The 23575-nt window shown below is 37.0% G+C and overlaps 1 protein-coding gene across 3 annotated transcripts in view; it reads right to left on the bottom strand.

Moving 5' to 3' along the window:
- Nucleotides 1–23575, bottom strand: part of GLRA3 (glycine receptor alpha 3) — an 89761-nt gene that overhangs the window by 38236 nt on the left and 27950 nt on the right. For 2 of the 3 annotated variants that reach the window (XM_033060543.1, XM_033060541.1), the window contains exons 3-5: nt 22889–22956; nt 4315–4538; nt 1150–1232 (exon numbers count right to left, since the gene is read on the bottom strand). In XM_033060543.1, the coding sequence (XP_032916434.1) occupies nt 1150–1232; nt 4315–4538; nt 22889–22956 (375 nt within the window). The remainder of the gene's footprint in view (nt 1–1149; nt 1233–4314; nt 4539–22888; nt 22957–23575) is intronic. The other variant, XM_033060542.1, reaches the window with a different exon arrangement.

Consider the following 23575-nt stretch of genomic DNA (forward strand, 5'->3'; position numbering starts at 1 on the left):
ATCTCTCCATTTCAATCAAGAAAATTTCTGCTGTCAGATTCAGTTGTTGTCCTCATATTGAAAGGCTGCTTCATAATGTTACCATCTGTCCATTGTAATAAAAGATAGATGTGGCTTTTATACTCACCCTGCAATATTCTATAAAAGCATACCATACAAGAAACAGTTCTGACATACTGACTGATAGATAATTACCTCCACTTCCCTTGGGTGCTACTTTGCTCCAGTTAAAGAAGAAAAAAACCTCAAAAAATATGTTAATAAAATTATGTGTGTTGTGTTTCTGATCTATGATATATTTCAAATAATCCAGTATGTTAATTCTATATGCACAATTATTTTATTTTTAAAATATTTTACTTATTGGCACTACAACTGTAAATCTAGATCTTGTAGATGAATAATTCCTAATGTGTCTTGCCCCTGTCATTTATTTTCACAAACTCTGGATTGCTGGAAGCTTTCAAAGAATGCTTTACTTTATTTTAGTTTTTTGCATCATTAGGAGGATTTCTCTGCTACAACTCTCTTTTGAAGTCCTCTCATTTTAAGGAAAAGAACAATTCCCAAGTACTTCATATTACAAGGAAAATGAGAATATAATGCATCAGACAGAATAGCTGATTTCTGCTTTTGTGAGTGTGTTTGTGCCTTGAAATGGCATAGCTGCTTTGCACTTTCCATCCTCCTTTAAGTAAAAAGATATCAAGGTAGATGACAAGTAAAGTATATGATATGTTAAAATATAATGATTTTATTTCACATAAAATCCCATAAATCACTACTTTAAGTTATTCTTATATTTCCTTTATGCTCTCCCATATTATTCACCTCCTGTATGTGTGAACACAGAAAGACTTATGGTGAAAGCTTATACGCAGAAATTCTGTATAAAGATAAACCATCACTGGGTAATTAAGTTTAATGGTAACTTCAGATTTACACAAATCTCTTGATTTTCAGTTTAAATAGGTATGAAAGAATCTCTTCCTCTTAAAATCATGATTATTTCACAGATTCTATTGATAAAATATTAGATTAATTTTGAAAATTTGTTCTTGTACCACTGCAAGGGGTTTTCCTACCTCCTGTATAGCTGCTGTAATTCCTGCAAAAGTATGTATAGGATAATACATTACGCAAACTTACAGCTTTCCAGCTGCATTATACATGTTTGCACATCCATTGGAAAATTTTTGAGATCCATCGGACAGGAAAGTATTAAAGTCAATCTGAAAGAACATAAAAAACTCATTAAAAATATACCCTCCCCCAAAAGAAAGAAAAAAAAAGCTATAGAACTGTGCAGGAAGGATGCATGAATACAACGGAAGCAATTAGAAATAGAATACATAAATCAACAGGAAACTCTCAAAAAAGATCTCTATTAGCTGAACCCATCTAACTCAGCCTAGTATGAAAATGTGGAAAAAAATTTTACAGACTTTCAGAAAAATAAATTTTTCAGTAGGATTGCCTAACTTAACGGGAAGTCTAAAGGAATGCAGCAACAGTGTGCCTTTCTGTGCTACAGCAGAATTATTGGACTGTTCCTGTATTTCAAATCCTTGGCATAAAACTTACCCAAATTTACAAGAATTTCATAACATATTTCAGCTGCAAATCATGGTGCAATATAGTAAATTCACGAGTATAAGCCGAACCCTTTTGGCTAAAATTTTGGTCCGAACCCGGAAGTGCGGCTTATACTCCTGAGCGGCCAATACATGGACGGAGTTCAGAAATTTGCGAACCCAGAAGTGCGAGCCCACACGGTCCCGAGCTGAGCCAGTAAACCCCGTGATCCTGTGATTCTGTTACTAATTGGCAACTTTGTGAAAGTTACACGCGGATCCTCGCTGTGAACGAAAGTGCGGCTTATAATGAGGTGCAGCTTATACTCGTGAAATTTCTGTAATGTTATTGTCCTAAAAGAAGCTGTTTAAAATGTCAACACAAAGGTTTAAAGAAACATTTTATGATATTGATGGTAGACCAGAACGTGGCTGTAATTTTGAACTGTAGGTGTGCATCAGTGTTAGTCCTAATACTTCATGTAAATTTGCAAATTATAGGCAAAAGTGTTTTAAATTCAAATAAATGCAATAAATTATCTTTTGAGTAGAACTTCTCAGAGGAATCAGAAAGTCACATGTTTTCCCTCCCCAGCCACGACTAGGTATCCATTCATCACTCAGGGCCATGACTTTACCTTCATTAATCAGTTCAGTTGATAGAATATGCTACAAAAACTTGAGGAGCTTCAGTTCCATTCCTTACACATAAAACTCTTCTAGCATGGCAGTGCTCTAATCCCCCTCTCTGGAACTCATTCCCCTGTTTTTGGCACTGGGGCTAAAGGGAAGTGGGAAGTAGCTGGAAAGTATAGCAGTATATTTCTTTTGCCTATTTTTTTTTTTCTGACCAAACCATCTTGATTCATTGTTGCTATAAGTTCTGCTTAGCCAGACTGTGACAGAGTTGCATGAGGAGAACCTGAGAAGGGAAGTCAGATCCTTTCCCTACTCCCACACTGTTAAAAAAGTTCCAAAGGCAAATTCTGACTAGTAGGCTGGTAACACAACAAGTCATTTCAGACTTTACTTTTACTTCAGTAAATATTTTAGTATTTAATATTAAGTATTCATGGAATCAGGAACTGTTACCTTCCACTATTTTCTTGTCTGAATTGTTTCAATGCAATTAGGGATGAGGAGAAATTAGAGAATGAAAGATGCAAATTTAGAATTTCTTTTTTTTTCCCTTTTAATATCAGCACACTAACAAATAGCATATCTTGCCTTATCAGCAGGTTAACTCAGTCAAATGCACATAACTAAATTAGATGCCAATGATATGATTTTAAATCTGTTTTAGAAACTGTATAGTTAATTAAATCAAGGCAACATAAACTTTCTGGCTTCATTAGAAACAGAGGAGCTCTCTGGTATCTGGTTTCAGCACAGTTGATGTTTGCCTTTATAATTTAACATTTCTCACATTTGGGGTTTTTCACCCAATTTCATGTGGCCATGAACTTGGCCTGAATTGTATTGAAGTTACAATCCAAACTTGCTTCAGCTGAGTGGTGGGATCTATACTCTGTGCTCTATGTATTTGGAAGGAGTAGGGTAAGGCAGAAAGTTATTTGATTAGAGTGGAACAACAGCCAGTGCCTCTTGGGGTGACTCAGAAAGTCTGCAGATAATTGATTTAGATTTAATTTCTACTTGAATCCAGAGAAGGAATCCTTTTAATCTACTTTGAATCTGTTTCTAGTGACAGAGTACATGTCATGACACTGAAGGCTGATTATGTTCCCAGAGTGGCAGACTAACCCCGTTTTGGATATGAAATCCTCATAAGAATTTTAACCTAGCCCTTTTTTCACATGTAAGCTTGAAAAAGTGCTGCCTAATAGCAAAGGAAGGAGGAAGGAGACTCTCTTGCCACTGACACATGCATGCAAGTCATAAAGTTTTCTTTTTCTCCAGTACAGAAACTGTTTACAGGTTCCTGATGTTCTCTTCAAAGAGTCTAATTATGATTAATTCAGTGTCATAAAAGCATGCAAAGCAAAACACTGAGTAGACAATAGTATATTTACTTTGAAAAGAGTAACAGTTTGCACAAGTGAGTCACTGCTTCAATACCAAATCTAGTGGGGCATTAGCATACTCATACTGATGTGTTTCTCATTAGATCAGGTTTTTGAAGACAGTGGTAAAATGCCTACTGATGTCTGAATTAAAAGGAAAGTGGTGGGAAGAAAAGTGGGATAATTAAATTTTGTCAATACTTATGATTGCTGCTTTCAGCTTAAAACTTTTTCAAAAATTTACTTTCCAGTTTTCTCTCCATATCCATCAGAAATGACTTATCTTTAAATGTTATACTTCCTCAAACAGGCCATGTTTTCATGTTGAAGTGCAACTGCAATATCCAGAAAGGGGGAAAAGAAGTAACATTGGATTGTCATGAAATTGGAGAAGACTACAGACTCTGAAACTCGTACATAGGCCAGCCCAGATTTTATTACTACAAGATTGTTTGTTGTGTGCAGAGCCCTAGTCCCTCTAGGCTCAGTACCTGTACTTTAAAATGGGAAAGATACTTTTCTTATTACTCTTACTATATGCATGCCTAATGAGCCATTGTTTTCTATTTTAATATTAACAATGAATGTTGATCAAATTCTGCATTCAAAACACACAGAATAGTTCTGCATGACCAACAACTGAATATATGTTTTAGCAATTCCTAATTGTACATTTGAACTTCTATCTGAAAAAATTCATTAGATTAGAGACTCACCTGATGGAATAAAGTACATTTCCATTTTTGAAAATCCGCAACAACTTATTATCTGTTGTAACTTCATGAAAGTTGGCACCTTTTTCATTAGCAAAGAACAAATCAGGTTTCCAAATTGAATCCAGCATGGATGGATCTAAATCTAAAGAGTCATCTGGATATTCACTGTATGCAAGGCGAGGATCATTCCAATTCTGACGGAGAAAGATGTTCACTCGGTAATCCTGAATAAAAGAGAAAACAAGCAAAGCTTTATCAAGCATAGGGATTTAGCTTTTATTTCATTTCTTAGCCATGTAATCCCCTGTCCATCTGTGGATGACAAAAGAATTACTCAGCTGAATGCCAGAATGATACCTATTTATATTAGTGGGGACACAATGGATAAGAACAAAGATGCATTTCAAGGCAATTGAAAAAAATCCAAAGATAAGGAAATCCAGCCTCCATGTATAGCTCATATAATTCCACATAACCCTACCCCTATCACAAATTTCTCTTGAATTTGAAACGAGAAGCATAAAAAGAGTTTTATGGTATCACCTTTTTCTGCTCAAACCCCGATAGGGGCATTCCCACTTCCCTCTTTCTGTCAGTGAGAATCTGTCCAACTGTAAGGGAAGTTAAATTAATTTTTTTTCTCTCCATCTCATCCTTACTTGTTTTAGACCCATCACACAGGCTTTCCATGCCTCAGTTCCCTATTGAACATTGTGTGAGCAGTAACTTCCATACAGCAGTGTGGGGAGGACACATGTTCCTCCTCTCTTCAAACAAGGTAGAGAGACCACATAAATGTTTATGATAAATTAGATTAGCTACAAGTGTGGTCACCTTAATTTCTACAGACAGTCCTGTCTTTATCAAGAGTGCTGTTATAGAAAAGATGAGTGAGTGCTTCAAACTTCTGGAAGTCATTTTGGAGCTACACATACATCCTGTCAGAAATGTATTTATGGTTCCACACTTCCTTAAAACACTACCACTCCAAAAATACTTAGTTTTAAATAAAGGTGAATAATAGCTTCTCATTACATTACATTTAGAACTGAGACTGAACATAAAGGCATAGGAACTTTTATTGGTCATAATAAGAATTTTCTCACTATTTGAACTGCATTAATGAAAAATATAAAAATAAAATAAAGAAAAAAATAGGTTAGCTGCAGGGGGAAAATGGCAAGTCATTGTCAGACCTTACATGATACCTCTAAATATAACAAAAGTTTAAAAAATCGCTTGTTTATGGTTAAAAAAGATGATGAAAATTTATTTTAACAAGAAAACTTTTTGAGTGAAATGGGAAATTAAGTGTATAGGGCTGAAAAATACAATTTAGCCAAAAGCTATGGTTACTAGTTATTAAAGGTTAGACTAACTAGTTAAAACTCCATTGGTGTAGAAATTGTTCATTAAAAATCCAGCATTTTATCAATATTTCTCTTAGGAAACTTGCACCATGCAGCCATGTAGTAGGAAGAACCACACCAACAGACATTATAAAGGACAACAGGAACCTCAATATGCAACATTTATTCATGAGAAACAGTTTTTCATATATTCAACATCCTGCTCTTTTGGTCAATTTAATTACTCAACTTGATTAAGGGTAGCCAAATATGCTAAAAATATGCTTACCAAGTACTGCCATTCAAAAATATTGCAAATCATGTAGAGAAAGCCACAGTAAAGAATTTTATGTTCACATAACCTTAAAAAATTTTAGGACAAAGAAAGTAAGTAGAAAACTAAACCTGAAGAATGAAATTAATTCAGATTACTGCTTCCAGCAGAGAGAAAAAAGTTTCTCTGACCAAATAGAAGCATTAAATGCATAAGAATTATTAAACAACTGTTTTATTTAAAGAAATAAACTGTTAATTAATTTGTTAAACACACATGCACGAACACACCCCAACCCCTTTAAGGAAAGGACTGAAAGATATTTTCTTTTTCATCATGGGTAGTGACAGCCTCAAAAGCCACAAAAAGTTCTTACGAGAACCTGTTGGTATTTTTTATAATTAGTACCATGATGTGATAAAACCAGAGCTAGGGATTTGTACTTTACAGATGTAGAAACAAGCCTGTGTTTTCTGTGTGTTTCTAAAGTAAGTGAAAATTCTTAGACAAGCTTGTGCCTCAGTGCTCACAGAAAAATATTTTTTGGTGCCTTCTAGAAAGACGGAATAATAACCCCTGAAACATGCTTGTTTCTTTGCATGACATGCAGTAGTAGTTTCCATTCCAAACTGATGTATAAAATCAAAAGGACAGGAAGAAGAAGAATGTGGGAGTAAGGATGGCTCCACTGCCTTTCCCAGTATGGGCAATCCTTGCACTGAAGGAAACATTAGCTCTAAACCCGGGCCACTGGGGTGGGAGCACTCCAGCTCTCAGACTTTGCATTTCAGCCCAACCCAAGCTTTATATTTTAAATTATATAACCTGACATATGTCTGTTTACTTTAATTTCTCAGTAGAATATGAAGACATTATGGACAGGTTTAGTTGTAGACTAAAGATCTTCTCACGTGTGAGACAACAGGTGAAAAATGCATAGCAAGAAAGCCAAACAAAAAAGGAAAATGGAGAATGACAAATGATGGAATCCTTTCAAGACTATATATTCTGCATGTCAGTATGAGTAAAGTTTATTGGTTTAAATTGTTTCCAGCTTTTAAGATGAAAAAAAGTCCTGATTAAACTTCTCACTGAAGCAACTGGAGCTATTTTTCATTGTTCTCTCCATTGAAAACTCTGACTTAAACTGCCACTCAATATTCACAAAAAAAAAAAAATCCTAATCTATCAAAAGGAAAGAGATATGTTTAACTGCTACTTTATGAAAGACAAGTATTCATAATCTCAGTTTATCATTACACATTATGAGCACAAGGCCTAACTGCTTTAAACAAGTAGGGCTTGATGCAAACACAGACACCAGAATCAAATTGCCTGAATTGATTGGTTATCCTACAGGAGGCTCTGTATTCTCATGTGTTATATGCCTGAAAGGATGACTGCTAATTCAAATAACTATGACAGAAATGTTCCTCAAGGGGAGGGAGAAATCATCATTTCAGTTGTTGTGACTTCCACAGCCTCATCTGTAACCTCAAGGCCATTGTCCGAACAGCTGCTGCACCCTGGTTCGACAGAAAGAGAGTGAGACACGGGTCTGCACTTGCTTCACCATACTTCAAAACCTTAACCACAAGGTGAACCTTCTTAGAGGGTCAGGATACTTTCCATCTCTTCATAAGCCTCAATAAAATAAAAATTGGACATCAGGTAATTGCTCTTTTCTGTCCATGCAAAAGCTCGGGTCACTACGGTCCTCAGTACTAACATTTTGATTAGTAATTACCAGCACATGGTAAAATCTGAAATACTTACAGAATATTTTGATTTCTATTTCATTATATTTGTACAGACAGAGCTATAGTACCGTAACATACAGAATTTAGCTTTATGGAGATTTTTGCACAAATCCTCAATATACTAATTTACTAATTCTCGCTATTTTTAATGCATTTTTCATATGCACTGCATGTGGAAACCTTCTAGATCTGAGAGATTCCAAAATATGCCCCTCATTTGAACACTGAATATCACCTGCTCTCATAACTTTTGTATGCTATTATTTGAACCAAGTCTTCAGAATTTAATGCATAAATTACAGAACTCTCACTATTGCCATTCCAAATATCATTATGATAATTTTGCTTAATATATACTTCTAAGTGAAATCTAGACTTGTCTTTTGTATAATGCAGTCAAATTATTCTTCCTTCACTTGTTTTAACTTACTGTAAAATTTTAATGTGGACATCTTACAAACTTTGAAAGAACACTGCTAAAAGTAAACATAAGACACTATAACAAATATTGTTCTTGTGGAAAATTTTTTTCTTCATATGTTAGCTATGGCACTTGTTATGAAAGCTCATTTGCACTGCTGTACAAGAAAAGGTTATATGTTGCAGAACACATAACTAGTTTTAATTTTTACTGCTGAGATTTTCCAAAGTTACTGTCTTGGTGTCTGAAAAACATGCAACTTGACATGCTTTTTATTGCTGCCTTGATTGGTATAATTAGACAGGATGGCCTGTGGCATAACAGTACTTTGTGGTAATAACATCTTTCCATTTTAAATTTATTCAGTGTTTTTAAGCACTGTGGCTTCACATTAGGTAACTAATTACTTTGTCCAAATTGATGGAATTTTCTAGTTTTCCTTTACATAGCTGAAAATTTCAGACTGGGACAAAAGTTTTTTAGCTAAAAACTTCAATTTGCCTTTACAAAACTTTTCTAGTACAGAAGCTCAAATATTTAAATTGAAGTTAGCCATTCAAATTGTCAAGTCATTTTCCATACAGGCTACCGATGCCATTGCAAAATCAAAGTAGGAGAATAACCTTGCAATTCACACTCACATTTGAAAAATGCAAATATAGTTTTTGTATTCTGAAGGATTGCCTTGTATTTCGTCATGCTTAGTAGCTGAAATCCCGTCATTACTGAGATTACTTATAGTGCAGCCTTATCTGTTCAAAAGAATATGTAAAAGAAAGTGCAGGGAAGGATGATACAAGACTGGGCAGGGTTGTCAGTTCTGTGAGAGTAGACATGAAAAGTTGGATTTCTTTACATTGATAATGCAAAGGACTTGTTTAATGACTGAATTTATTACTTGATTGCTTTCTGTAAGTACAGTAATTTCACAACCATAAGACGCACCCTTTTGACTAAAATTTTGATCAAAACCCAGAAGTGTGCCTTATAATCCAGTGCACCTTATATATGGACAAAGTTCGGAAATTTGCCAACCTGGAAGTGTGAGCTGTGAGCCGAGCTGCAAGGTACGGTGGGCGCCTCGCGGCTATGCCCGCCGGTGCTGGGGACAGGCAGGAGTGCCAGGGCCTGCGGCACGGGGAGGGCACCTGGGGCTGCTTTTAAAGGCTACGCCAATCTGTGAAAAATGTTTGCAAATTGAGCACCTGCCAGTAAACTCCGCGATTGCGCGATTCCATTACTAATTTGTTACTTTGTTGTGTGCGGATCCTCACTGCAAAAAAAAAGTGTACCTTATAATCCGGTGCACCTTATAGTCGTGAAATTACTGTATATCAAAGGGGTGGGAAAAAACATGTTGAATCTAAAGACAAAAATATCCATCCTTAACTTTCAATGAATTTAGACTGAACTGAAGTGGTTCATCCATTTTCTTACTCTAACAGACATTGGTGATATTTGCATTGATCTTATTTATTATAGTAAATAAGGGGATTTTTAATTTTATTATATCTTTGCACTATTACTGGAGTACTGTTTAAAGTTCCCATTTTCCCATTTTAAGAAGGGAACTGTTTGAGTCCAGAGGAGGGCCCCAAAGCTGATAAGAGCACAGGAAAACCTCTGCTACAAAGATGGGGTGAGAAAGTTGGGGCTGTTCAGCCTGGAGAAGAGAAGGTTAAGTGAAGAAATTCTTTACTGTCAGAGTGATGAGGCACTGGAACAGGAAGATTCTGGATGCTGCAACAGCATTCAAGGGCAGGTTGGATAAGGCTTTGAGCAATGTGGTCTAGTGGGAGGTGTCCCTGTCCATGGCAAGGGGCTTGGGACTACATGATCTTTAAGGTCCATTCCAATCCGTTAACATTCTGTGATTCTGTGATTACAGGGCTGAACTGCAGTAAGGATAGTGCATATATCTATGCTGTTTGGTATTTCAATTAATGAATGAAAACCAATTGCAAAAAGCTCCATGCTGCACCATTAACTGTAACTCATTAATCTGTCAAAGATTTACCATAGAAACTAAAGAGAAATTAATTGTGATTTAATTCAATTGCTAAGTACTTAGTTTTAATTGACACATTAAATGTGTGTCAGAGTACCAATATCTGACTAATGTCCAACATCCCTGAGAACATGCTTATCTGTACAGAAGAGCTGTAGGGCATTCATTACAAGAAGCAATGCAGATGCATTGTTAATTATGATAAAGAGTTTGTCTATGGCACAGACAATCCTTCTTGGTGATCTGTTCCTGGATATTTCCATAGGTGGAATTGCTGTTTCCAGAACTGATTTTGGCAATTGGTGTCTGAAACGAAGGATGTCCTTATTGTTCTGATTCTGGAATCACAGAACCCGTAGAGAGGCTGAGAGCAACTGTAGTACTGTACCACTCCCTTAACATGAAGCAACTTTGTGAATTTTCTAGAACCACATGATTCCTCCCTTGGACAGTAACATCTCCTTGAATGTGCCTTAAGAAAATGACTTCTTGCAATTTTTGTTTCTAATCCTCCCACTCTTGCGATTCTATTGTGCAAGTAAAAGAATTCAGTTCCACACACAAACACATGGAAAACTTTGTCTGGTCCTGCCTGAAGTTAGTTGGCCAAACACTTTGTGGGTGATTAGGATGTCTAGATTTCAGCCCTCGAAGACCTATTCAGTTCCTGGATAAAAGCTCTAATCCTAGTTTACATGGAAAATTGTGGGTGCTCCTGCTCCCTCCATTAAGTAGGACAGCCCAGATGGATGGAAAGTTTAGGTGAGGACTAACTAGCCTCTGATCTCAGGAAGATTTAAAATTTATTTGAGCTATTCAGAAAAGACTGTTGATAAATTTGGATGAACAGCTTCTCTGAGCAGTAGATTTTAAGGTGTGTATTCACGTTTTTAATATTTCTAGGGTTTTGGGATTAGTTTTATTAAGGTAATTTTTGGGATTTTCATTTGGTTTTGTTTCTCATACATTTCAAAACTAGTACATATTCTGATGGCTGTCCTATGAATGGTTTGGTTAAAAGTTTATTTTAATTTTGCTTAATTCCTTTCAGAGTTTGACTCCAGTAACTATCCATCAATACTCATATTGAAGCCAATAGAACTAGAACTCACTTAGCAAAGAGCTGGCTAAAAGAAGTACTTCAACATGGCTACGTGTAACGTCTGACCTCTCAGACTTCCTTATAAAATTAAAATTCAGAGTTCAGCAAATAAATTTACACACTAAATCTGCACCAAGTGCTCTCCCTACATGTGCCACCTGCTTTCATACCCTTGGATTCTGAAGCGGTATGGCTTCTGTTAGCACTCTGGTTGGCACAGATGAACGCTTCTTGCTGTATTTTCTGCTGAGATAAGTAATACCTTATTTGCCGCCACAACAAATTATGAAGGATGAGAACCTACTGCAACCTATTACAGTTCTGTTTTTGCCTTAGATAAAGTATTGGGTAATTTACAGGATGTTTACGAGTACAGAGCTATGAGACTCCATCATTCAACCCATAACTAAATAAAGAATATAGTCAGTAGTTCCTGAGACAGCTCCTTGATTTTTGCCTTACTCCCTTGTCTTTTTTCACAAAACATTCAAAAGCAGTTGAATTCAACAATGTGCTACAATATCTACTTTCCATACCTTTTAGGGCTAAAACATTGCAAATGGATGGGTTTAGTTTATCTTAGCTTTGAGTCATTTTGTTGAGTTTATTATCAGTAGCAATACTGGGTTTCAGATTCAGTGTTGACATATAATCATCAGAAGTCAAAGGCAGTTAATGTCTAGGATGCTTATTCTTAAAAAGATTAATTATAGTACTGACATACTGTATAATAATGTTTGTCATAGCTCCTACTGCGTGTCCTAGAATACTTATTAATTAAAGATTGAATATACTACTCCCATATTTAATGGAAGCTGTGTGTTCGCAAGTCTAATGCATTACACTAAAATCACATTTTGAAACGTGTTCATATAATTGCTTTTTTAAGCTTTAGCTCAGGGGATTTTAAAATGTTTGCACATTCAAGAAGTAGCATAAAGGATTAGATGAAAAAGGACATGACAATTACATGAACAAACAACATACACTAAGCCTCTGTCTTCATTTGGTCCTTGCCATGTTCTAAGCTGACAAAAGATTCTGTTTTTTTCCTGCAAGCAAATGATGTATCCCTGAAGAAGTTTTTGCTCTAAAAGCAGAAGGTACTTCTTGCTAAGTGAAAAGTTAAGTTTTTCTGAGATCATTCATTTGTTCACATGAATTTTTGGTGCTATATATTCCATTTTGTTATTGTTTATGTTAGCCCTTTGAATATGACTGGTTTCAATGAGTAAATGAATGGGCTAATTTTACAAATCTTTATTGAAAACATATTTGAAATCATCCTGTGTTTTGTCTCTTTAGAGAAATATAACCAAATTAGATTGAACACAATTTTGGGAATTCCATATTAAATTTCCCTGATGACTTCCTTGTATTGGTAGACAAATATATTGTCTAGAATAGGGTAAATAAGGTAAAATAAAAGATAAACCTAAACTAGGTCAAGCCCAGAAGCAGGGCCTGCTAACTTCTCTAGTCTAAACACCTGCTAAACTGGGCTATGAGAAGGAATATATTTCTAACATTAAACAAACTTGATCAGATATGAGTTTGCCTTAAATTTATTGATATGCATGAAATGCACCAAGAGGTCTACTAGGAAAATCATGTTGTTTTAGTGGTTTTACAGTGATACCTTGGGAACACATAAAATTTTATGTGCATTTGAACTGTACCAGTACAGATGAGAAAGGGAGCAATTTGTCTACCCAAAGACATGATAGTGGCATTTGAAAAGCCCTAAGCTATTTTGCCTTTTGTGTGTTGGTTCAAAGAGATGCACGTCTCCTGCAATCCTGTGATATGTTCACCTTTCCAGATAACTCAGGGAGTCTTAGGGATTATTAAGGCCACACTAAATGCACTTGGGCAACTAAATAAAACTTTACCAGACACAAACTCCATTCAGTATCAATTTTTAACCCGTTCCTTTCATGAGGAAATTAACTTTTTGAACAAGTACACGTGGGAGAAAGAAGAAATGTCAATTTTATGGCCTTCCACTAGGTCTATGATGAAAGGGTTAGAAGTAAAGGTTACTTATTAAAAACTGAATCCTTATTTTAAAATATATAAAATAATGTAATTTGCAATACTATGGTAATACCAGAAGAGTAGTCACAGGCACAAATCTAAAACATTTTCCCTACATTTTGCTAAGTTGGGAAACAGCCTTGTTACCTTGTACGGTCTAGTATAAATATTTAAAAATTGAAGTAAAACTATCCAAAATTAATGAAATAATTAATTAGTGTAAAATATATTAATTGAAAACTGTTCTTATATTTGTATGTGGTATGCATTTTTATATTCATATATGATATACTTTAACAAGACATGCAAATTGTGTATTTAATATAGTTGCTGTTCCGAAACTGTTGAACAGCCACATTCACAAAAATAAGGAAGAATATATTGCAAACAAGGGACCTAATAACGGCTGACTAGAAACATCAAATTTTCAGTATTCTATCCCTTCAATCCTACCAGGAGTTAAGTAGCTAAACCTTTATTCAATTTAAATCTTTTAAAGTAAGATAGAGGAACTAAAAAGAAGATTGCGAGAGATCACGCATATTGTAGCTTACAGTATTTGTAGATGGAAAGCAGACTAGAAATCTTCTTTAACTAATCCTGTTATGCCAATAAATTAGCTTGCATATATTCCTATACATTTATGTTTTGAAAATCCATTGACTGAAAAAGAAACCTAGTCACTGAAAAATCAGGCAATGTAAAGACTGCTTATTTTTAAAACAAGGGAATAATTCAGATTCTCCTTGCTTTTGAAGATTATTGTTTTATCATCAAAACCAGGTAAACAAGAAATAATGAATACCTACTTTTTCTCAGTTATGTGTGTTCAATACATTTATTTTTAATTCACCTTCATTATATTCATGGTTGTAATAAAGTATCTATCAGTACCTATTCACACTGCCTCAGTTTCCAATGAGAAATGCCTTGAGGAGGTGACTAACAGTTTCTTTTTTTTTTTCCTCTGGGAAACAGTGGCTGGTACAGGGCTATGTTTTGACTTGTGCTGAACACAAGGTTGATAACATGGAGGTGTTCTTCAGTTATTGTTGAGCAATGCTTTAACAGAGCCAAAGCATTTTTTGCTTTTCCAACTGCTGCGCTGGTGAAGAGACTAGGGGTGCACTGGGAAGAGACACAGCTGGCAGAGGTGATATATCATACCACATGGAATCATGATCAGTATATATTGGGGGAGAGAAAAGGGTACGGAGGCAAGAAGGAGGAGAAGCACATTTGGAGTGATGGTGTTTCTCTTCCCAAGTAACTGTTATGTGTGATGGGGCCCTGCTTTCCTGGGAATGGTTGAACACCTGCCTGCCCACGGGATGCAGTGAATTAATTCCTTGTTTTGCTTTCCTTGTGTGCACAGCTTTTGCTTGCCCAATTAAACTGTCTTTCTTCCAGCCTACAAGTTCTCTGACTTTTTACCCTTCCAATTAATTCTCTCCCTGATCCCACAGGTGGAGGAATGAGTGAGCAGCTGTGCAGTACTGGTTTGCTGACTGGGGTTAAATCATGGCAAGAGGGATTTTTGTTGGCTTTGCAGTGCTTTTCATCCTTGGATGAAATCGCTGAGAAATTCAAAGCCTCTGCAAGCTGGAGCACTAGAGGCAGAAAAGCAGAGAAGCCTGTGAGTTGGGATTACCTGCAATTTAGAGAGAGGAGGAAGGTGTCAATCTGTAGATCTCTGTCTAGAAACACCTGTCTGATGAATCTAAACAGCAGAGCAGCACTTCCTGGGCAAGATGGTTAATTAGAAAAAGGGTCAATGGAAGTGCTTTAGGAGTGAGAGAAGACAGAACCCAATTTCTGTGCTGAAGGAGCATGCTGAGGTCCGTATAATATGTCTGAGATTCTTAAATCATAAGGGTTATTTTGTGCAAAAAGAAATCAAACTATCTGAGAGATGGTGAGTTTTTTTACTTTGTAAATTGGTATTAGGATGTAAAAGGATTTAGGTGGGGGGAAAAAAAAGAGGTCTAACACTATTGGTATAATGGCAGTAATGACATAGGGAATGTCATGTCAGTAAAAAATTCATATAAGACCACACCTTGCTGTGATCATACTGACTTTTAAAGAAAATTAAAGCCTGATTCACAGATTCACAATAGTTACTGTTCTGCTAGCTTTTATTGGTCATAATTGATAGCATGCTGTGTTTTGTCTATAGAAAAAGAAAAACACTATATAAAAACCAGATTCATACAAGCACTTTTGATAAATTGCATAATTATATTGTTTAATTTTAAAGTATTATAAAATGCATTTTTCAATATATGATTTACAACATATCTTTACACTATGGGTATGATGTATAAAAGTCTGAGCATACAGCTCTTTCATGCTGACTGATTACTCTGGCTACTGTAATTAAAAATTCACACCCAGCGTATGCACACCCAGAGCGCAGGAAGTGCCAAGCATCATTCAGAATAGAATGAAGACATGATGGGAGAACGCAGTTTTTAAGTTATGCTAAAATGATGCTCTGAAACTTATTCAAATGAACAATTTCAAGGTCATATAGAATGTTTGAACTGGGAACTTTTCTAGGTCATATTTACTAGGCTTAAGAACAGAAATTAGGAACAAAGGTGACAGTCTGAAAATCCTTTGTTTTCTTAATTCAGGTTCATTCAACAACTATTCTGAAGTCCACTGTAGCTTTTGTTACTGGAAAGAGAGTTATGAAATTGCAGGTTCATGCAAAACTGAGAGAGATAGGCTATAATCTTACAGTGATAGATGGGGATTTATGGACTTAACTCCTATTGGCATTAATGGGAGTTAAGGACAAAATCCATATATATCATGATGAGATGAATTTCCATTGCTTAAATATGTATCACGAAGCAGCTACATTAAAGATATTTTAAAGCTATTACTTTTGACCTAGTCCTCTGACTTAACTTTTTTTTAATTATGTTTTTACACTGGTATCTGTGTTATGATTTTAGGAAACATCACATTACATAATTATAACCCCAAGGGAGTTCATCTTTCATGATCGCAACAAAATAAGAAACTTCATAAAGAGCATACCTCATAGGATGTGAACAGAGCTATGTAGCAATGCCACAATCTTATTTTCAGAGATACTAAGATTCCCTACAATAGTGACTGAGTAGAACTCAGTTTGCAAATTGGGTATTTTCATGGCTTTTTCTGGATAATGCTACAATTGCTATACCAGGATGCAGATTTTTAGGAACAGCTTACCTGATAGCAGCCTTCAAGCAGATTGAAAAGACTAATATAATAATGTGGAAGTAAATAAGAAGATACTGGAAGCAGTGGGAGTGATGCCACATGATTTCATAGTGCAGTGCTGTACAAGTAATGGTTTTCCCTTTAAGTGAAAAAGAGCAATAAGAGGAAGAGGAATCAATGTAAACAAACATAGATAAGGGAAAATAAGAGGTGTGAACTGTTTCCCAGCTTTGCTAGAACATTAGACTTTAGGTAAACAAAGTACAGTAATTTCACCATTACAAGCCACACTGATTATAAGCCGCACTTCGGGAGTGTCAGCAATGTTTTGTTTTTCCTCCATAAATAAGCCGCACCGAATAGTAAGCCGCACTTTTGTTCGCAGCGAGGATCCATGTGCAACTTTCACAAAGTTGCCAATTAACAGAATCACGGGATCACGGGGCTTACTTGCTTGGCCCTGCTCGGGGCAGCCGCCAGGGAGCAGCCCCAACCCCGCTCACCGCTGCTGCCGGGAGGAGGGAGAGGGGTTTGCCCAACCAGTGCCGCTGGGAAGAGGGAGGACGGCGTGCTCAGCCGGTGCCGCCGCCGCACCCCCCGGGCTGGGTAGCGCTGCTGCTGTGCTGTCAATGTCCCGCCCCCCGGGGCCAGGCAGGCTCTGCCTTGGCTTGGGGCTGCTGCTGGCTCGGACTTCCAGGTTGGGAAATTTCCAAAATTTGTTCATATATAAGCCGCTCCTGAATGTAAGCCGCACTTTCGGTTCGGGAGCAAAATTTTAGTCAAAATGGTGTGGCTTATAATCGTGAAATTACTGTATATAAAAATTTAACTAAAGACTAACTGTCCCTTGGAATGAGAAGATAAAGATTTTGAAAGAACCTTTGGTAAGTTTGTAAAGAAACCATTTGGGTTTTAGGAAGCACTAGAACAGGTGATGATGAATATTTAAAGCAGCACAGTATGCAGTAGCAAGGGCTTGAGCTGATGATCTAGGAGGTCACTTCAGGTCTTCTGCAGCTAATAACTGTAGTAAGTGCTGTGGTGAAGTAGAAAGCTTTGTGTCTATAAACTGAGCTGTTCAGCTTTCTGTATTGTAAAGTGTTTTGCAAATTCTTTAAGAATGCTGGTTAAAATGGACCAGAAAGAAGGATCCTTCTGTGTTTCTGGATGAGCTGATTATAACACCCGTCCTGGTAAATATTTACCTATGTTAGATAAACCAGAACAAATACTTCAAGCTGAGAGCAGTATGACAACTGTTTGTTTGTAATGTGTACAAGGTAACACTTCTTCCAAGCAATCTATTGAAAGACAACCTAGAATTAGTACAATAGAACAAAATCAGAAATGCTTATTGAAGAAAGATGAAGCTAAAGAAATTAAAGAGCTGTGGCTTATGAAAGGACAGTAATTATGGTGGCTTAAAAATCGTTTGGTGTGGTTTAAAAGCACATTTTATTTGTAAATGCAAGATAATTTCATTAGTGGGGGAGGACAGAAAGATCTATAACATGCTTTTTATCAACATTCAACTCTTTTCAGACTGAATCAAGAAATACCCCTTAGCAAAAACACGGTAAGGCCAAATAAGAAACATATGACTTTCAATTATTAATTAAGATTAATTAAAAGTGTTAAATTAAAATTACATTAATTAATTCAGTGTTAATTTTCTGCACTATTATTTGCCATCACATCTCTCCATGTGCATCCCCTCCAATGCACTTTGAGCACATGCATTATGCTAAGCGTATTAACACACTGAGTAAAAATTGCTGTAAATCTCTATTAAGGTCAGTGTTGTACCTGACCTTTAAAACTCAGAAAACCCTGAGCAAGTTTATCAGTCACACTTCCTAGAATAAAAGCAGACATTTTGGTATGGCCTACTACGTACCCAATAGACTATAATTGTTTTATTTATTCAGTATTCTGACTCTTAACACTTGCAGCTGAAAATGTTGGCACTGATATTATTCTGTACCTGTATGATTGAATAATCTCTTCTTTTTTTTTTTTTATAATTGCCAATCATATATATGACGCTGCTCTTAATGATCACGAAATCTTTTTGTCTTAGGAGGTGCAGTGTGAATACAACAAGTTGAGCACATCCTGAGCTACAAAAACTCTCTAAAGAACTTTTCAGGGTATTGTGATAAAAGCTGAAGTCTACGTTCCACTGCACCCGTAAGAGAAGTACAGTAATTTCACGAATACAAGCCGCAGCAATTTGACAAAAATTTTGGTGGAAACCCGGAAGTGCGGCTAATAGTCGGGTGCGGCTAATATATTAATAATTTTCTGATATTTACAACCCCAGACGTGCCAGCCAGAGTGCCGAGCCAAGCACCGGCCAGTAAAAGCCGGCATTTCGCAATTGTTATAGTGTTACCGTGTTGCCCTGGCTCCCTGCAGGCAGCACGGGGGGCGGGGAGAGAGGCGGGAGAGCTCTCTTTCCTCCTCTGCTGCAGCCCAGGGGAGGAGGGGGGGGGGGGGGGCGCCGCCATTGCCGCGGCCCGGGGAGCCGACGGGGGGGGGGGGGCGCCGCCATTGCCGCGGCTCCGGGAGCCGACGGGAGCCCTGTGCAGCCATTGCCGCGGCCCGGGGAGGGGGGGGGAAGTGCGCGCCGCCATTGCCGCGGCTCGGGGAGGAGGCGGGGTGCTTTGTCCGCGCCCGCCGCCGGCGCCACGGGCGCGGGAAAGCTCCGTCCCCGCCCGCCGCCGCTGCCGTAGGAGCGGGGGAAGCTCCGTCCCTGCCTGCCACCGCGGGGCAGCGCCGACCCGGGGTGACCGAGCCCAGGGGCAGCGGCGGCCGGCCCCGAGCAGCAGCACCGGGCTGGGCCACCTGGCCCCGTCAGCGGCCCCTAGCGGGCCGAGCCTGCACAGCCTTAGCTCAGCCAGTAAACCCCGCCCTCCCGCGGTTCTGTTACTAATTGCACGCGGGTCCTCGCTGCGAACGACAGAGCGGCTTATATTCGTGTGCGGCTTATCTATGGACAAAAACCGAAATATTTGCCAACACCCAGAGATGCGGCTTATACTCAGTGCGGCTTGTATTCGTGAATTTACTGTATTTTCTTTTCTGTAGGATATGGTTCCAATATCGCCAATATGTATTTAATTTACATGACCTAGTAATCCAACTAATTTGTCAGATTTTTAAGGTTATGTGTCCTTAGGTACATTACTATTTATCTCAAATGAAAAACTTCCCATGTCAATTTGTATTAAATATATTATGTCAATTGCATTATAATAAAACAGTAACTTTATTCTGGGCTTTCAAAATTTTTTATTCTTCCAGATTTCTAAATTATTATGTGTAAAAGCCCAAAGTAGCAGCAACTTGCAAAATATGAAACACTGGTCCTAGGTTTTCCTTTGTATGTGTGAAGCAATAAGAGTTTTACTTGTCTAGAGGATGAGTGTGAAATTCTTTGTGAATATTGCTGAGACATGCACAAACCTATTGCTACCATTCAGTTTGGTAACACAGAAAAATTGGTGAGGCTGGATCCTAAGTGGTGCCAACAATAAAAGTTTGTTTAAGGGAGCTTTCAATTATGTAGTTGACTTTTTTGCCTGCCTCCTCAGAGGGTAAATTACATAAATGAAGTTGCTCACATGATCGCTTAAAATCACTTAGGTTCAACTAGAATCACAGCTTCCTACTAAGAGGTAATATTCTTTTGCCTGCTGTGAATCATCTGATTTGTATCTTCATAAAAAGGAAGAGAATATGAAATAACTAGGAAGGAAGGAAGGAAGGAAGGAAGGAATCAAGGAAGTAATGAATGCAGGAAGGAAGGAAGGAAGGAATGAAGGAATCAAGGAAGGAAGGAAGGAAGCAAAAGTGACAGTTTACAGAGTTGACAAGTAGTAAGCCATATTATGCTACGTTTTGGTATGTCTCCTGAGCTGTTGGAGTAGGAGTAGATGAGCTAAGGAGAATGTGCTTGACCTAAAGACACGCGCTGCCCTTCCCATTGCACACCGCCACTACTCCTCGTCCTCACTGAGAGCAATTCAGCCCAGCAGTGCGAAATTGGCACCGGGCTGCTTTGTAAGTGAGGCAGGTTTTTTTAACCCCTTGTTTTTCTGATGTTTACTCTGTTATGCACAGCCGAGGCAGCAGAGGGAGCTCAAAGATTTTGGTCATCAGCAAGGGACCCCAGGACAGAAACAGACACTGCCAGGGCACTTGCAGGGACACTGAAGGACAGGGCTCGAGGTGTTTGGACTTCTTTAAAGATGGTAGATTATATGCATGTCCCAGTGTCAGCTGGTAGTTTTAAATACAAGGTATCAGTGACAGGTTTTATATTGCATTTCCTATTCTGTTTGCAGTTTAGAAAAATACGTATTTATCAAGAATTTAAAAGTCCTTTTTGAGTCTAAAAATTTGTTCTAATGATCTAAGAGAAAGATACCTGAATTTTAAGGAATACAGTAAATCCAACCGATCAAATAGTGAAAATTGAAGACATACTGAACTGTAGTGAATTTACTTTTGTTAAACCGTGCAGAAATTCAGTTTGTGAAATAATGTATGATTTCATTGCCATTTAAAGGTAGAAAGATTTTCATGTTTTTTAGAAGCTCACTGTCAGTGTTAGGGAGAAGAAAAGCTAATAAACCACACAACTGAAAGTCCTATCTAGACAAAAGCATTTGTTGATCTGCAAAGAAAGACTTGAGTCTCTGAGAGGTCATCAGCGGCTCACAATATGTAGAAATCTGTTTTGAGCTGCATCAGTGAATACATTATTAACACAAAACAAGCATCATGAAGGTCAAGGTTGTGCTTAAAAGTCCAATTTTTGAATGCATAAAAACAAGAGAATGATAAACCTTTTGGTTCTGGCCAGGTTTGGCATTTTCTGTACCATATTACATTACCTAGAACTATTTGTTACAGACCAGGTCATTGTCTACCTTGACTGAATTTGCTTTCAAAGTAACACAGAGGAGTATAATTACAAAATAGTAAATATCATACTAACTTAACTATGTTGTACTGAAAGGAAATGTTTATAATTCTCTGATTTTGGAGAGAAAATACACTTGAGATGTGAACTTGGTTGTCCTCTTCCCAAACTCAGGACAATTTTTGTATGTTAACAACTCTATTATTGTATATGTCCTTTATATAGTAATCAAGTAGCTAGGTCTTTGCACTTTACTGACCTTGTGGTCTGTCTCCTCTTTTGGACCAGATTCATTCATCCAGACATTAGGAAGTAATTGTGGAACACTGTTCTAATGATGTGGGTATTGCTTAATCCTCTGATTGAACCTGAATAAATCTCTCTGGATACCCTGTCAATCTGTTTGGGATTTGCAATCTGGAAAGGCCCCCGAATACAAATTAAAGCAGTTTTCTATGTGAAAAAAAATCATCTACCTCTCTCAGTAACATCTACTACTATGTTCCAGGGTAGGTAAAGAACAGGCAGTTGTTAACACCACTTGGAGATAGCGGGCATAAATATTTGACTTGACTATATGAATTTTTCTTATTGTTTTCCTAACTACAGGTCCTTGGTTATGTTAGGGGTTTTTGGTAGGTTTTTGTTTGTTTTGGTTGGGTTTTTGGTTTTTTGTTACTATTTCAATTCAGTTCTATCATTTCAAGTACATATTCTGACCCCTAAAATATTTCAGAGTATTTTCTATATTTGGATCTTACAAACTCCCACAGTTGTCCTGTCATCTCTCTGTATTTTAGCTTTTAGAGAGGTTATCCTGGGGGTTTGTCAATTCACAGTTCAATATCTAGCTTTGCTACCTTTACACTCTGACCTCTTCTCCTCATTTTGCTAAAATCTCATCTTTTTGTACAGTATCACCTGTCTTTCTTTAGTAGACAAATTTAAAGTGTATGTACAAAAGCATACAATCCACTTCTTTTTATTCCAAATTTTATATACCAGTTCAAAGTTTTAGTCTGTTATTTCAGTGCAATGACTCTGTGGAAGAAGGACCTTTAAAATAAAGTATGCATCTCTGTATGCACTGTATATGATGAAATTAAAAAATATGATTAACAAAGTGGCTTAATGAGTTAGCACTTTTGAGGTTAGAAGGGTGAAACATTATGGGAACTAATATTTATTCTAATAATTATTTCATTGTAACTGTTAAATAAAAGGGAGAAATAATAATTTTAAAAAACCCAAACCTTCTACCCCTGGCTTTACTTCTACTTGTGTGTGATGGTATAATGATGAAATTTTTGTTATAAAAAGTCAATTGCCAAATTAGGAATTATCACTTTTCATTCTCAGAAGTGGATTTTCTTCTTTGCTAAGTTCCAGATGAAGAGAAGCCCTAGATAGCTTTAGAGCCCATGGAACATACTTAACTTGAACTTCAAACATTGACTGAGTTAAAATATCTTACCATGGTCGTCTCTGCAATGGATCCAAAGCTGTTTATAAATATGTTGCATGTGACATTAACTGGAGGACCTGAAAAAGAGAAAAAAAACCCACCAGTCCCTGTTCCAGAATTATTTGCTTATTGACTGATTATTAAATATAAACCATTCAGGAACAATACTTACTGACTTTGTAAGAAATAATGCTACATTCACAATTAATTTAATGCATGATTAAATAGAATGGTTTCTAATAATTTTCCTTTTGATTTTTCTCAAAGGCACACTACTTATTTGGCCAGGTTTCACAATTAAAAAAATCCACAGCAACAAAGTTCGGCATAAACCTGCAGACATGCTTCTATACAAAAAAGAAAAAAAACCCAACATTCTTTTTGAAATATATAGTAAAAATATTTTATGTGTATTTCAGTGAGAATGCATGTGATTTCTCACAACAACTGGGGGAAAAGTGACTTTCCTCACTCAAGGCAGCTTCTACCTTCAATGTTATCTGTCACCACTGTTAAAAGAAATGCATTATTACCGCTCTTATCTCTACTGCTTACAGGAAAGTAATTTAGATTCTATTCCCACTTCTCTTAAATTCACAACATGTTTGAGAGTCCATTTATAACTGAATTCTTTGTTACTATGGGTCCTCAATCACCTGTTGTTTTTTCTTATCTTGTATTTTGAAGTATCAATAG

This window comes from Catharus ustulatus, chromosome 5 (assembly GCF_009819885.2).
Source record: "Catharus ustulatus isolate bCatUst1 chromosome 5, bCatUst1.pri.v2, whole genome shotgun sequence".
Classification (NCBI taxonomy): Eukaryota; Metazoa; Chordata; class Aves; order Passeriformes; family Turdidae; genus Catharus; species Catharus ustulatus.